The sequence below is a fragment of the Cydia strobilella genome, chromosome Z (genome assembly GCF_947568885.1).
Source record: "Cydia strobilella chromosome Z, ilCydStro3.1, whole genome shotgun sequence".
In the NCBI taxonomy this organism is placed as follows: Eukaryota; Metazoa; Arthropoda; class Insecta; order Lepidoptera; family Tortricidae; genus Cydia; species Cydia strobilella.
In genome coordinates, this window is record NC_086068.1 from 58,908,907 (window position 1) to 58,922,430 (window position 13,524).

Sequence of the window (13,524 nt, forward strand, 5' to 3'; positions counted from 1 at the left end):
TTTTTTTTAACAAAATACTTTATTTATGCAATGTCTACGTGTAGGACAAAGTATTGGCGCATTTTACATGCGAATCGCTTACGAAATATTTGCTTTAATTCCGAATAACTTTGTCGACTTGCGTATTATAGTAAAAGTAAATTAATCAGTTTATTAAGAAAACAAGCAGCTTTAAGATGATACCAATATTACACTATAAAACGCAAGCCAATAAAGAACCAGGCTCGGAAAGTCATAATGGGACCGAACGTCCCTTACGTAACGATGGAATGCTCCAAAACTCAAACGCCCCCTCAACGCTCATAACGCAGTCTTTTCTTTTAGAGGCAGTGTTTCATCATCATAGTCAACTCTGCCCACGAGGACTGGCTCGGCCCCCTTCTTCTCATGACCACTCTGTGGATAGGGCATGTCTCTCTTCTCTAATTCTTCAGCTAGACGTGCGAAGAGCTCTCTGAAAACATTTATTAACTTTATCACTAACTTATTACGCCTATTACGAACAGCCAAGTCTAATACACGGGGCGGTATGGGATTACTTATTCTGTGGTATGGGTCGAATTTTCTCGAGTACAATACAATACAATACAATCCGAACGTCACTTTTAAGCAAATTCATCTTGCGGCCCGGGGTTATAAGGCAAACTTTTATGGCCCTCATAAAAAAAGGTTAAATATGGCTGTCTTAAAGGCTTACGGCGCCTACTCCAAGGTAGAACAGTATGGTTCGTATCTCCTATCCAAATCCACTCAGGTGATTCCGGAATAGCAAGAGAGATGGCCCTGCCATCAATATTACTAATGGTAAAGCTGGATTATTTACTTCACTACATAGTATAAAATAAAGTCGCTTTCCGCTGTCTGTCCGTCCGTCTGTCCCTATGTTTAAAACTACGCAACGGATTTTGATGCGATTTTTTTAATAGATAGAGTGATACAATAGGAAGGTATATATGTATAATTTGTAAAGATTATGTGTAAATTAGTTGAACTATCCGTGCGAAGCCGGGGCGGGTCACTAGTTTTCTATAAAACATGGTATTTCGGTACCAAATTTAATTATCTCTTTAACCGAACCAGCCCAGCAGGACAGCAGACTATATGCTAAGGTCAGTATAAGAGAAACAGTATGAGGATTTCCTACACGTTTCTCTTGCCCCAGTGTTTCTCTTACCCTTCTTCTTCTTCTTCTTCAAGTGCCTTCTTCATCCCAGAGGTTGGCGACCTTATGCCTATATGCCGTTCTATCCGAAGTCATGCGAATTAATTTATCTGTACTGTCCACGTCTAACCAGTCTCTTATGTTCCTTGTCCATGATATTCTCCTGCCACGTCCTCTCTTACCCTATCTAACCTTATAAAAAATCTCACCTGAATATGAAGCCCTGCATATTCTTCGCCAAATAATAAAGGAACAGCCAGTCCCCATACTGACACCCGTTGACCACACTGATCACGTTGTATGGGTTGAATTTACCCCCAGTCACTTGACGGAACATCAGCTCGTTGAACCTCAGAGAACGGCGATAGAGGAAGAAGGAGCCAATTCTCCAAATCACAGCTGGAATGAAAATCTGATTTAATCACGATTTGCTTCCCCGAGCCGATCCGAGCCGAGCCATGTCTTTTTATCTCTTATTGCGTAGACATTAAGCTTTTTTCTATTGGCTATTGCCGATTCCGCGTCGATAGATGTGGGGAGATCCTTAACAATTCATTATTATGCCCACCCGCGGACGCGTCGGTGAGGAATGCGTCCCTGCTAGTGCAAGGCTTTCTACAGCCAACATGAGGAAACGACTCAAAATTTCCATGAAATTACTTTGCGACTCTTGTGGACCAAATGTAACTTTCTCGTCAGTTTTTGAAGAATAAAGAGACCACTAAACCATCTAGTATTAGTACTGCTCACTAAGCACAGACACGATGAACAGGAACAGGAACCAGAACCAAAGTATGACGTAGATCTTCTCGTGTATGATGTTCAGGGCCATCACATCACACAGAGGACATCGTGGAAAATACAATTTGTTTAGATACTTTAGATAGTATTAGTACTACTCACCAAGCACAGACACGATGAACAGGAACAGGAACCAGAACCACAGTATAACGTAGATCTTCTCGTGTATGATGTTCAGGGCCATCACACAGAGGGCGTCGTGTTGTTGTATGGAGCCGCTCGGACCGTATTTGTGGAAAATACACTTTGTTACCTGCAAAAACATTTCTTAATTTCATGATATTAATGCAAATATAATGTCTAAATTATGTTTCTCGTCTCACCATATTTGCTTCAGAATTTTCTCCAATATTTGATTTCTTTATAATTATTATTTTGTGGTATGTTGATATATATGGCGATTTAAAGTAGACTATCACTAATATCACGTTGTAACACTTAACCTTTTCGACGCCGTGTCAAACACAAAAGCTGTCACTCGGACGCCACGTCACCGAAGTGTCAAAACTGAAATTGAACTTTATGCCCATGCACGCAGGTCTATGTTGCTCTGTGGTCTTTGACCGATTAATCCGTCTTTGGCGTTGGACCTGCGGTGCCAATATATACGTCATTGGCGTCCAAAAGGTTAAATGAGGTCGTGATATAGTTTTAATGCATAGTATCCTCACACCCTAAAAGGTCGCGTGCTGTCGGTTTAAGAGGAATTTCCTCCGGCGGACGCTTCGGCTGTAGATTAAGCTCCCGCCCGAGGTTTTCCCGAGGGTCTACAGTGGGCTCTTTACGAGTGTACAGGTTTTTAAAGGGTTTATCGCGCATATCTCTGGTGTTACAGGCGTCCATAGGCAACGGTGACTGCTGCAATTTCTTGATCCAATGTGTAATGTGTATTTGCGTCTCACAATTTGCACAGAAATTCTACAGGTACCAACCTTAGGAAACACAGTTTCCAAGGGATCAGCGATGAAGTCCCAGTTCCCGAAACCCACGACCCTGGACCCAAGGTCCATGAACTGGCCGTTCAGGAAGCAGTCTGAGATGTAAACCTGCAGCATCACGTGTAGCATGTTCCCTATCTCCATGGCGACCAGCCAAACGGACCAGGTTCTGGTTATTCTTAATCTGGGGGTAGAAGGGAATTTTTAGATCTTGCTTATCACTTGCACATAAAGCCTGACCAGTAATATATGATCATTGTCAAGAGGGCGCTGTTATTCTCACGTATAGGGTGACAGTTCAGTATAGTATAAAAAAAATAGTTCCAGTGAAATTCCGCAACATGGCGCGTGATCATATATTACTGGTCAGGCTTTAAATACTAATGGCTCTGTGAGCATAGCTTAAAACTGAATTTATAATGTGATTCTTCTGTACCTACTACTATAATTTATTCTGTGCCCCTGGTTAGTTAAGTGAAAATGATTGGAACGACAATGCTTGTACATGATGATTTTAAAAATACTAACCTCATAATGATATCCTTCCTGATGATATCAAGTTTCTTGTCCAGACTCTTCTGCGATGGCACGATCTTGCCACTGACGGTCATATCGTCGCCATCTTGAATCGCGATGCTGGCGTACTGGAGCCCGTCCACCAGAGCTTTGATTCTGCCGCCTGAAATGGGGGCTTCTTATTTATTTTCATTTCTCATGCTCTGAAAGAGGGTCATTGTTGTTCTATAAGGTGCGCAGAAAATGGTACGTGTCTGCACTAGAGCATTTTACGTTCGAAGTACGATTTTTTTAATTTTTGTACGATAAGCAATTGAAATTTGAGTTTAAATGGATTTGTTATACAATTTCCATTCTGATATTTGACTCTCCATTCCATAAATAACGATACTTTTGCCTAAATTGTTAATTGAAAGTACCCTCAAGAAATACTAAAAAAAAGTATACTTAGTCATGTTTTTAAAAAAACACATGCATTTTACTTTCCTCGTATTCAAAATGAAAAGTAGAGTGTTTAACTCGGGTGAAAGGCATCATTTCTGCCTCGGACTATTGGTGCTCTCACTGCGTTCGAGCGCCAAAATACCTCGGCAGAAGTGAGTACCTATCATCCCTCGGTTAACAATCTACTATTGAATCGCTTTGTCGCGGCCAATCATTAGATATCTAAAAACCATTGCACTTGTTCAATTCTTGCACTTCTCTTCTTCTTCTCTTCTCTTTCTTCAACCTCATACCATCAACCACATTCTGCATTTGACCGTTTTGGCAATTATCCGTCCTTATAAACCAGTACCTTTTGGAGGAAGTTAATTATTTATTTATTTATTTTATACATGAAGGTACAAATGGCGGACTTAATGCCTTAAGAGTCGGCCGAATTTCACCTTCCTATACAAGCGGAGTTTCGTTCTCATTTTAAAACTACGTGTTGGTTTATAATGAAGACATGAGGTATATCTACATCTGTAATTAGTTTATATATACCTAGCTCAAGTTTATAAAAAAAACGAAATAGAGCAAAAACAAGTTTTGTATGAAAAACTTAAATTCGCTGTATTTTTTTTACTATGGTATCTGAAGCTACATAAACTAATTACAGACCTAGATATACCTTATCCTATTGTAAGTACAAAGTTTCAGAGCAATCTAGCTAGTCGTTTTACAATGAGAGCGTAACTACGTTTGTATGAAGAACCGAGCTTGCCTGCTTACAAATCGTTTTATTTGAGTCGTCGAAATCCTGACCTGCAGGGTAGCTACACTGACCTTCCTTCTTCTTCCAAACATAATGCGGCATGTAGAAGGCTATGGACTGCAGGAAAAGAACGAACGGAACCCACTGGTAGTACGTGTGGTGTAGGGTCTCGTCGTCGTCGCTAAGGGGTCCCACGCCGGGGTGTGGGAGGAACCCTGACTGGAGCAGGCTCTCGTTGTAATGGCGGACCTTTGAGGAAAAAGTGTCGTTTTGAGACACTAAATTATTTGAACACTTGATAAATGTTAAAATACGACAGCAAACAGAAAGCGACAATTTAATAAAACATTGGGAAAACTCAACCTATGAATAAAAGGCAAGACTCACGATGGTAAAAGTCGCCATGAAGAAGCAATACGTCTGTATAACATGGTCCGGCACGCCCTGATCCGAAATGCACTTGATGTGGTCTCCGAAGAACTCTCTCGCGCACACCAGGATCACGAACACCACCAGTAGTGTAGCTTTATAGTGGAGTTTGAAGACCCGGTTCTAATCTCTATTGGATATAGTCCTCCAATTTTTAGAGTTCCTATAGCCTTTTCATATTACATTGTCGGACCAGATGGCTACTTAAATTTAAGAAGTTTCATCATCATAAGAGACGAATGATGTACTGTTGGACATCTACTCTACTTACACATCTACCCCCTTAAAGATCTTGACAACAGCCGGTCGAGCGCAGCAATCAACCAGTGTTTCTTTGGCATCTTGCCCAGATCAGACCTCTTTTCTATGACCGAAAGCTAAAATTCTAACATAAATATGCATGGTTTTAGAACACTTGATAAATATTAAAATACAACGACAGCAAACAGAAAGCGACAATTTAACAAAACATTGGGAAAACTGAACCTATGAATAAAAGGCAAAATACTCACGATGGTAAAAGTCGCCATGAAGAAGCAATACGTCTGAATAACATGGTCCGGCACGCCCTGATCCGATATGCACTTGATGTGGTCCCCGAAGAACTCTCTCGCGCACACCAGGATCACGAACACCACCAGTAGTGTTACAGTAGCTTTATAGTGGAGTTTGAAGACCAAGTTTTCTATTATTGGTTTGGATTTGAACTTGAATTGTGGGGCTACCGCGGCGATTGTGGAGGCGAAGAGTCTGCCCTCCATTTTTGATGATTACGCTGAAACTAAAATAAGAGTATTAAAAAATTGGATCTGGGGGCCGAGTTTTAAATTGTGAGCGCTCGATTTCGTCACTCGAAAATCTGTAGAAAACGCCGAATTTCATACAATATTTTTTAAGTGGTCATTACACGAAGTATTAAAAAGTTCCAAAAAGATACTGCGTGTACGCACAAAGGCGTTTTTGGGGAACAGACTAAAGACTTGTCTTGAACTATAATTTTGGTGTTTGACGATCCTTTTGTGAATTCTTATTATTAAGTTTGACATATCTATAATAATTCAATGTTTTTAAGAATATTAATAACTGCATCAATAAATTGCTCTGATATTTAGATTAAGGTAATATTTAAAACTTGACAATTTAAAAGTGCTTGTTGCTAGGCCTATTTGCATAAAGATTATATTGACTTTGACTTTGACTTTGGTAGAGTTTTAAAGATGTGTGCATGACCCTTTATATGACAAATAAAAGTACGGGAGTAGAAAAAAATAGTTTTCTCATCACCAATTCGAAAAAGGGGTTTTTCTTCCCTGCTAGGATGCACCAAAGAAACACTTTTCTGTTCTAGGACACTATTTTTACATTTTTTTGCACATAATTTTTTTAGCTTAAATAATATTTTCTAACATCATAATATTCATAATTACCATATCGTCGCTATACTTACTCAACCTCATATCTGCAACAATCATTTGATGGAAATGTCGCTTTTCTTTCATTCGGAATACGGGTGTATTTGTCATCAAATGAGTGTTGCAGATACGACGTTGAGTAAGTATAGCGGCGATATTAGGTAATGTGAAAAGTTGTATGTGTCACATGGTAGCAAAATTATTTCCATCTTGGGCGTAACACACTTGAATCCCTCAATACGCTCAGGATTCTACTTTAAAATCCCTCGTTGCTCTCGGGATTCTATTATAGAATCCTTCGCTTCGTTTAGGATTCAATGTACGCGCTCGCCGTAAATATGTCATTTTGCTCCCTTGTAACAGAATCTACTATTAACACCTGCACTGCGTGTGCTCTCAAAATCTTTGCGGGCTTTTTCTATCTGACTATCTCTCCTAGTTATGTCATCGCAACAAGCAACAGAAGTCAATAAACTCATAAAACTTAAGTTACCTACATATTGTTTGTAAATGTTAGTATTACACGCCCAAGCTGCAGGTAATTCGGGTCATAATCGTAAAATGCTATTGATTTGTTATCGCTCACTGAGGGCTATTCGAATTATCAATCCGATATCAAAATTATGTTATTTTAGTTATCATGCGCGCGTGCATTTCGCTCGTATAGGCGCAAGCGTGACGCGCGGCCGAATAACAAAACTATATCCATCAATTTGATATCAATGGTTCGAATTAGCCTCAGTAACTGTAAGTGTAATTAATCACATGCACACAGTTACGGTACGATAACGGTGTAAGTGAGGTTAGTTAGTTAGTTTTTCTGGGCATTTTCCTATCCAATGTATAAAATGAGAGCGAAACTTGTTTGGTAGCGGCTAGGTTCGCCTGACTTAAAAATATATCAAATTTGTTGTATTTTCTATAAAAAGGGACCTTATTGTCGATGGCGCTTACTCCATTATCAAAGATATAACTCCGTAATAGATGGATACAGTCTAAGGAAAAAACGTGCCTCGAAAATCAAGAAAATTTGATTCTCGTTCAGATGCCATTATTAACGATGCTCCGATATAATTACAATGCGCGACGCTGTGCGGCGTAAGCGCCATCGACATAAGGTCCCTTTTTATAGAAAATGCCCCATTTTATAGCTTTAAAGCGTAAACAAGTGATTTAAAGCAACAGGATAGTATAAAACAGTCGCTTTCCGCTCTGTATGTATGTCTGTCCTATGTATGCTTAGATCTTTAGAACTACGCAACGGATTTTGATGCGGTTTGTTTTATTAGACAGAGTGATTCAAGAGGAAGGTTTATGTGTATAATTTGTAATGGTTTTGTGTAAATTAGTTTAACTAACCGTGCAAAGGGGCGGGTCGCTAGTTTTGTCAGCCTGAAATTAGCTTATCCCGTGACGCGATAGTTCAATGCATTCGCAATAGATGACAGCACTTGTGTATTTATGAAGTAAAACAAAATTCGCAAAGCAAGGTATTATTATATTATTAATTACATATAACCAAAGATAGATATAACTCCGTAATAGATGTATACAGTCTAAGGAAAAAACGTGCCTCAAAAATCAAGAAAATTTGATTCTCGTTCAGAGGGCGCTACTAGCTTTGGCTTACTGTCGTATAGATGGCGTTGACGGTTTCGTTTGTTATTTTAACGCATATCAGTGAAAGAACATGGGTCAAAATCATAAAAATAATTAATGCAAATAAAAAAAACATTTATCCATATTTAAATACATTTTATCGTATTTTTATAAATATTTATTTTTAGTTTTAAGGTGTGTCGGCAGATGGCAGTGAATTTACTGGGGTTACAAAATTTACTATGACAGTACCGCTCTAGTATAAGTTACTCTATGCATATAACAAAAGAATGATATTCATTTAGTTTTTGCGGAAATCGCTAATATGACGCTTTGATTTCCTTGTAATACGTGTCAGCAAAAAAATAGGTGATTTGAACTGTCTCTCTCTCTCTTATCGTCTCTGTAAGAAAATACGTGCCTGTTATTTTAGACCAATCTCTAACATTTATCAAAATAATTAGCTGAAAATAGAGTTCCGGTTAATCCGATTATAATATTAGTTGAAAATCGTTGAGCATTACACTTTCCGTTCGTCGCGAACTCGCGACATATATTATCGAGTACCAGTACTGATAGTTCCGCTACTTGACGCTAGATGTCGTCTACGAAAATAATAGTGGTTGATATTGGTTTTGGCAAAGATAGATATAACCGTAATAGATGGATACAGTCTAAGGAAAAAACGTGCCTCGAAAATCACGAAAATTTGATTCTCGATCAGATGGCGCCACTAGTTTTGGCCTACACTCGTATAGAGGGCGTTGACTGTTTCGTTTGTTATTTATAATTTTAACGCATACCAGTGAAAGAACATGGGTCAAAATCATATAAAAATAATTAATGCAAATAAAAAAATCATTTATCCATATTTAAATACATTTTATCGTATTTTTATAAATATTTATTTTTAGTTTTAAAGTGTGTCGACAGATGGCAGTGAATTTACTGGGATTACAAAATTTACTATGACAGTACCGCTCTAGTATAAGTTACTCTATGGTTTTGGTAACAAAACTGATGTATGGAGTGAGCACTATGCTTATTTATTTCTCTATTAGGGCAGAATAGCGAGCGAAAGAGTGCGTGCCGCCCGGCTCCATAACAACTGTCAACTCCAAAAAAACCATAGAAATTGGACATTACCACACTTTGTCAATGCAAATATAAGCCATATTTGTCATCAGCTTGGTCCGAATCGTAAGCCTGACCAGTATAGATTTAGATTTATTTATTTCAGGATAAAAATTACACTATAAATTTGCATCAATGTCAAAATTATGCTTATCTTCTTATATGATCATTGTCAAGCGAATAACTGTGAAATTCTTGTCGCCATAGAAAACATCTGACTAATCTGACAAGGATGTCATGATTATTTTTAGATAATGACAGTTACAAAGGTGATGCTGACAGTTTTTAACGCGGACCACTTGGGGAGCTCGTAATATATTTGTTTATTAAGATCACCAACTGAAGATGCAATTTACATATTAGAATTAACATACTAAGAGGGCACATATTTTATTGTTCCCCCACTTAAAGGCAATCACAGCATGCATTATTAAAGCCTGACCAGTAATATATGATCATTGTCAAGAGGGCGCTGTTCATTCTCATGTATAGGGTGACAGTTCAGTATAGTATGAAAATATTAGTTCCAGTGAAATTCCGCAACATGGCGCGTGATCATATTCCTGGTCAGGCTTTACTTGGCTGGCGCGATGACCCAAAATTAGTCTTGGTTTCCAACATAGCATGCCACTTTGCTCCGTCAGAATCGTAGCTTTTTGTGTAAGCGTAGCGTTTCGTAAGGGGGTTTTAATAAATAATAAATAAATTCAACACTAACACTTACACGCCCTCCAGACTGCGCCGCCGCCGCTGCTGCGGCGCCGTCGACTGGACAGAAACGGCTTTGGACAGAGTAGCATGGCGGTCTTTGGTGTCGGAGGCCAAGATCCACTTCGGGTCGTCGCGCCACAGCAGTAAGTAAGTAAGTAACACTTACACAGATTAACAGTCCCACAGTAAGCTCAAGAAGGCTTGTGTTATGGGTACTCAGACGATATATATAATATACAAATACATAGAAAACATCCATGACTCAGGAAAAAACATCTGTGCTCATTACACAAATAAATGCCCTTACCGGGATAACAGCCGGACCATCGGCTTCACAGGCAGAACTACCCACTAGGCCAGACCAGTCGTCAAATCTATGTATTAAAAAATCTGTTAAAACATACCTTTTATCCTTATCTAAGAGCGAGACATGCTTCGTGAGACGTAAGGTGAGGACTGACGGTAGATTCTTTGTCTTGCCCCAGTATTGATGATAAGATAAGTTTTGATAAACTGATTATAGAGCGATTTCATAGAGAATCGAGGTGGACTGGTTTAGGCTGTCTTGAAATAGTGGCGAATGAAATTATTGATCGGAATGGAACACACAAAATTATTAAAAATTAATAGGGTAATTTGGGCAGCTTATTTTTAAAATGAGTTTTAGGTAAAGAACACATATACCAAATTTTTTAGTTCCGTACCCAAAGGGTAAAAACGGGACCCTATTAAGACCGCTGTCTGTCTGCCTGAGGCTGTATCTCATGAACCGTGATAGCTAGACAGTTGAAATTTTCACAGATGATGTGTTTCTGTTGTCGCTATAACAAAATACTAAAAACAGAATAGTATGTACAAATATTTAAGTGCGGCTCCCATACAACAAACGTGATTTTTTTGCCATTTTTTGCGTAACGGTACGGATTTACGGAACCCTTTGTGCGCGAGTCCGACTCGCACTTGGCCGCTTTTTTTATATTCGGAGACCCAATAGCTGTTATCATGTCTATAGGTTGTCTGTTGTCTTATAATTGCCACAAAGAACAACACTCATGTTTACCGATACACCTATAGTTTATTATGAGTGTCGATAACACAAGTTAACAGTACAAAGATGTGTACAGTGAGCATCAAAAGTAGCGGATCAGACTTAGGAATGTGCCAGAGAATTTCCAATAATTGCAATGTTCCCATGTACCCTGTTTTGTGGCGCACAACGCGATTTGATACCAACGTACTGGCCGGACTGGCCTTCATCGTTTAGCCCGTAGTGTCCCGTAGGGCCCGTCTTTACGAAGTAACGTATACGAGTAAGTCAATTTGTCTAATATAATAAATAACATAATAATAACATTTATTATTATCTGTTGATAACCTCAGCTAGCTCGACTAACTTACCTTAGTTACGTTGTGTGGAATAGTTATTGTTAATATTAAGTATTTTTAAGTCTTGTTAATTAGTATTTTATACTTATTCTAATCTTCTTTTGTCTGTGTAATCCTTGCACCAACTGTTTGTGATCGTTAAAGAGTTCGCTAAATTTCATTGTATGGAAAGTTTCATAGTAAACCGCCGCGGCGGACCGGTGACGTTGATCAGTCTATTAAGTGCGGATGGTGCAACTGGCACGAAGTCTTTTTTTGAGTGTTAACTTAATGTTTAAATTAATATAAAGCCTGACCAGGAATATATGATCACGCGCCATGTTGCGGAATTTCACTGGAACTAATTTTTTCATACTATACTGAACTGTCACCCTATACATGAGAATGAACAGCGCCCTCTTGACAATGATCATATATTACTGGTCAGGCTTTAATAATGCATGCTGTGATTGCCTTTAAGTGGGGGATCAATAAAATATGTGCCCTCTTAGAAAGTATGTAAATTGTATCTTCTGTTGGTAATCCTAATAAAGAAATAATAAATGTGGTATTTTCTATAAAAAGGGACCTTATTGTCGATGGCGCTTACGCCATTATAAACGATGCTCCGATATAAACACAATGCCGCGCGACGCTGTGCGGTGTAAGCGCCATCGACAATAAGGTCCCTTTTTATAGAAAATGCCCTATACTGTCAGCATCACCTTTGTACCTGTCATTATCTAAAAATAATCATGACATCCTTGTCAGATTAGTCAGATGTTTTCTATGGCGACAAGAATTTCAGTTTTTCGCTTGAAGTCCGCTATCATTTCGCGATATCGCACATTCAGATACGTTGAATGTTGAATTATACGACACATGGATTATGTAAGATTTCCGGTATAGTAATAAATGTTTTATTACTAGCAATGTGTAAAATTTCCGCATTTTTTTCAAATTTTCATGAGAAAATTCTCATGTAAAATTTCACTTAGAAAGTAGTTGAGGTGAGGTGAACTGCGACCATTGTCCACGCAGCAAGCTCAGCCGTATTTCACCTTCCCATAAAAACTACGCATGGATACAGTCTAAGGAAAAAACTTGCCTCGAAAATCAAGAAAATTTGATTCTCGTTCAGAGGGCGCTACTAGTTTTGGCCTACAGTCGTATAGATGGCGTTGACGGTTTCGTTTGTTATTTAACAATTTTAACGCATATCAGTGAAAGAACATGGGTCAAAATCATATAAATAATTAATGCAAATAAAAAAATCATTTATCTATATTTAAATACATTCTATCGTATTTTTATAAATCTTCATTTTTAGTTTTAAAGTGTGTCGACAGATGGCAGTGAATTTACTGGGGTTACAAAATTTACTATGACAGTACAGCTCTAGTATAAGTTACTCTATGGTGTTGGATTGTAACGAAACTTTGTATACATATACAATGATATGAGGTATATCTAGGTCTGTAATTAGCAGGCATCGTAAACTGCGAGCAAAATCCATTGAAGTACTAGGGTTGTAACTGGTTGTCATACAAAGATAGATATAACTCCGTAATAGATGGATACAGTCTTAAGGAAAAAACGTGCCTCGAAAATCAAGAAAATTTGATTCTCGCTCAGAGGGCGCTACTAGCTTTGGCCTACTGTCGTATAGATGGCGTTGACGGTTTCGTTTGTTATTTAACAATTTTAACGCATATCAGTAAAAGAACATGGGTCAAAATCATAAAAATAATTAATGCAAATAAAAAAAATCATTTATCCATATTTAAATACATTTGATCGTATTTTTATAAATCTTCATTTTTAGTTTTGAAGTATGTCGACAGATGGCAGTGAATTTACTGGGGTTACAAAATTTACTATGACAGTACCGCTCTAGTATAAGTTACTCTATGCTATGACAGTACCGCTCTAGTATAAGTTACTCTATGTTGTCATACGTCATTTCAATGGATTGGCTCGCAGTTTACGATGCCTGGTAATTAGTTTATATAGCTCCAGTTTAAAAAAACAAACGAAATAGAGCAAAAACAAGTTTTGTATCATAAACTTTAATTGGCTTTATTTTTTAGAGTAAAGACGGGACCCTATTACTAAAACTCCGCTGTCCGTCTGTCCGTCTGTCTGTCTGTCACCAGGCTGTATCTAATGAACCGTGATAGCTAGACAGTTGAAATTTTCACAGATGATGTATTTCTGTTGCCGCTATAACAACAAATACTAAAAAGTACGGAACCCTCG

The 13,524-nt window shown here is 38.2% G+C and overlaps 1 protein-coding gene across 1 annotated transcript; it reads right to left on the bottom strand.

Annotated features, from left to right (window-relative positions):
- Positions 1–278: 278 nt before the first annotated feature.
- On the bottom strand, positions 279–10,414 carry LOC134755234 (innexin inx7-like). The gene is made up of 8 exons (XM_063691756.1): positions 10,305–10,414; positions 5,557–5,819; positions 4,687–4,864; positions 3,430–3,580; positions 2,896–3,085; positions 2,066–2,216; positions 1,372–1,561; positions 279–454 (listed from the first exon to the last, which is right to left on the bottom strand). The coding sequence occupies exons 2-8, from the start codon at positions 5,803–5,805 to the stop codon at positions 301–303; spliced, it is 1,263 nt and encodes a 420-aa protein (XP_063547826.1). The 5' UTR covers positions 5,806–5,819; positions 10,305–10,414; the 3' UTR covers positions 279–300.
- Between the last annotated feature and the right edge of the window lie 3,110 nt (positions 10,415–13,524).

Excerpts from the sequence above, each read along its gene's own strand:
- LOC134755234 (XM_063691756.1), bottom strand. The coding sequence starts at position 5,805 with ATGGAGGGCAGACTCTTCGCCTCCACAATCGCCGCGGTAGCCCCACAA. Across the intron at positions 4,865-5,556 it reads TCATGGCGACTTTTACCATC|GTCCGCCATTACAACGAGAG; the intron begins GTGAGTATTTTG and ends TTTTCCTCAAAG. Across the intron at positions 1,562-2,065 it reads GTTCATCGTGTCTGTGCTTG|CTGTGATTTGGAGAATTGGC; the intron begins GTGAGTAGTACT and ends TTTTCATTCCAG.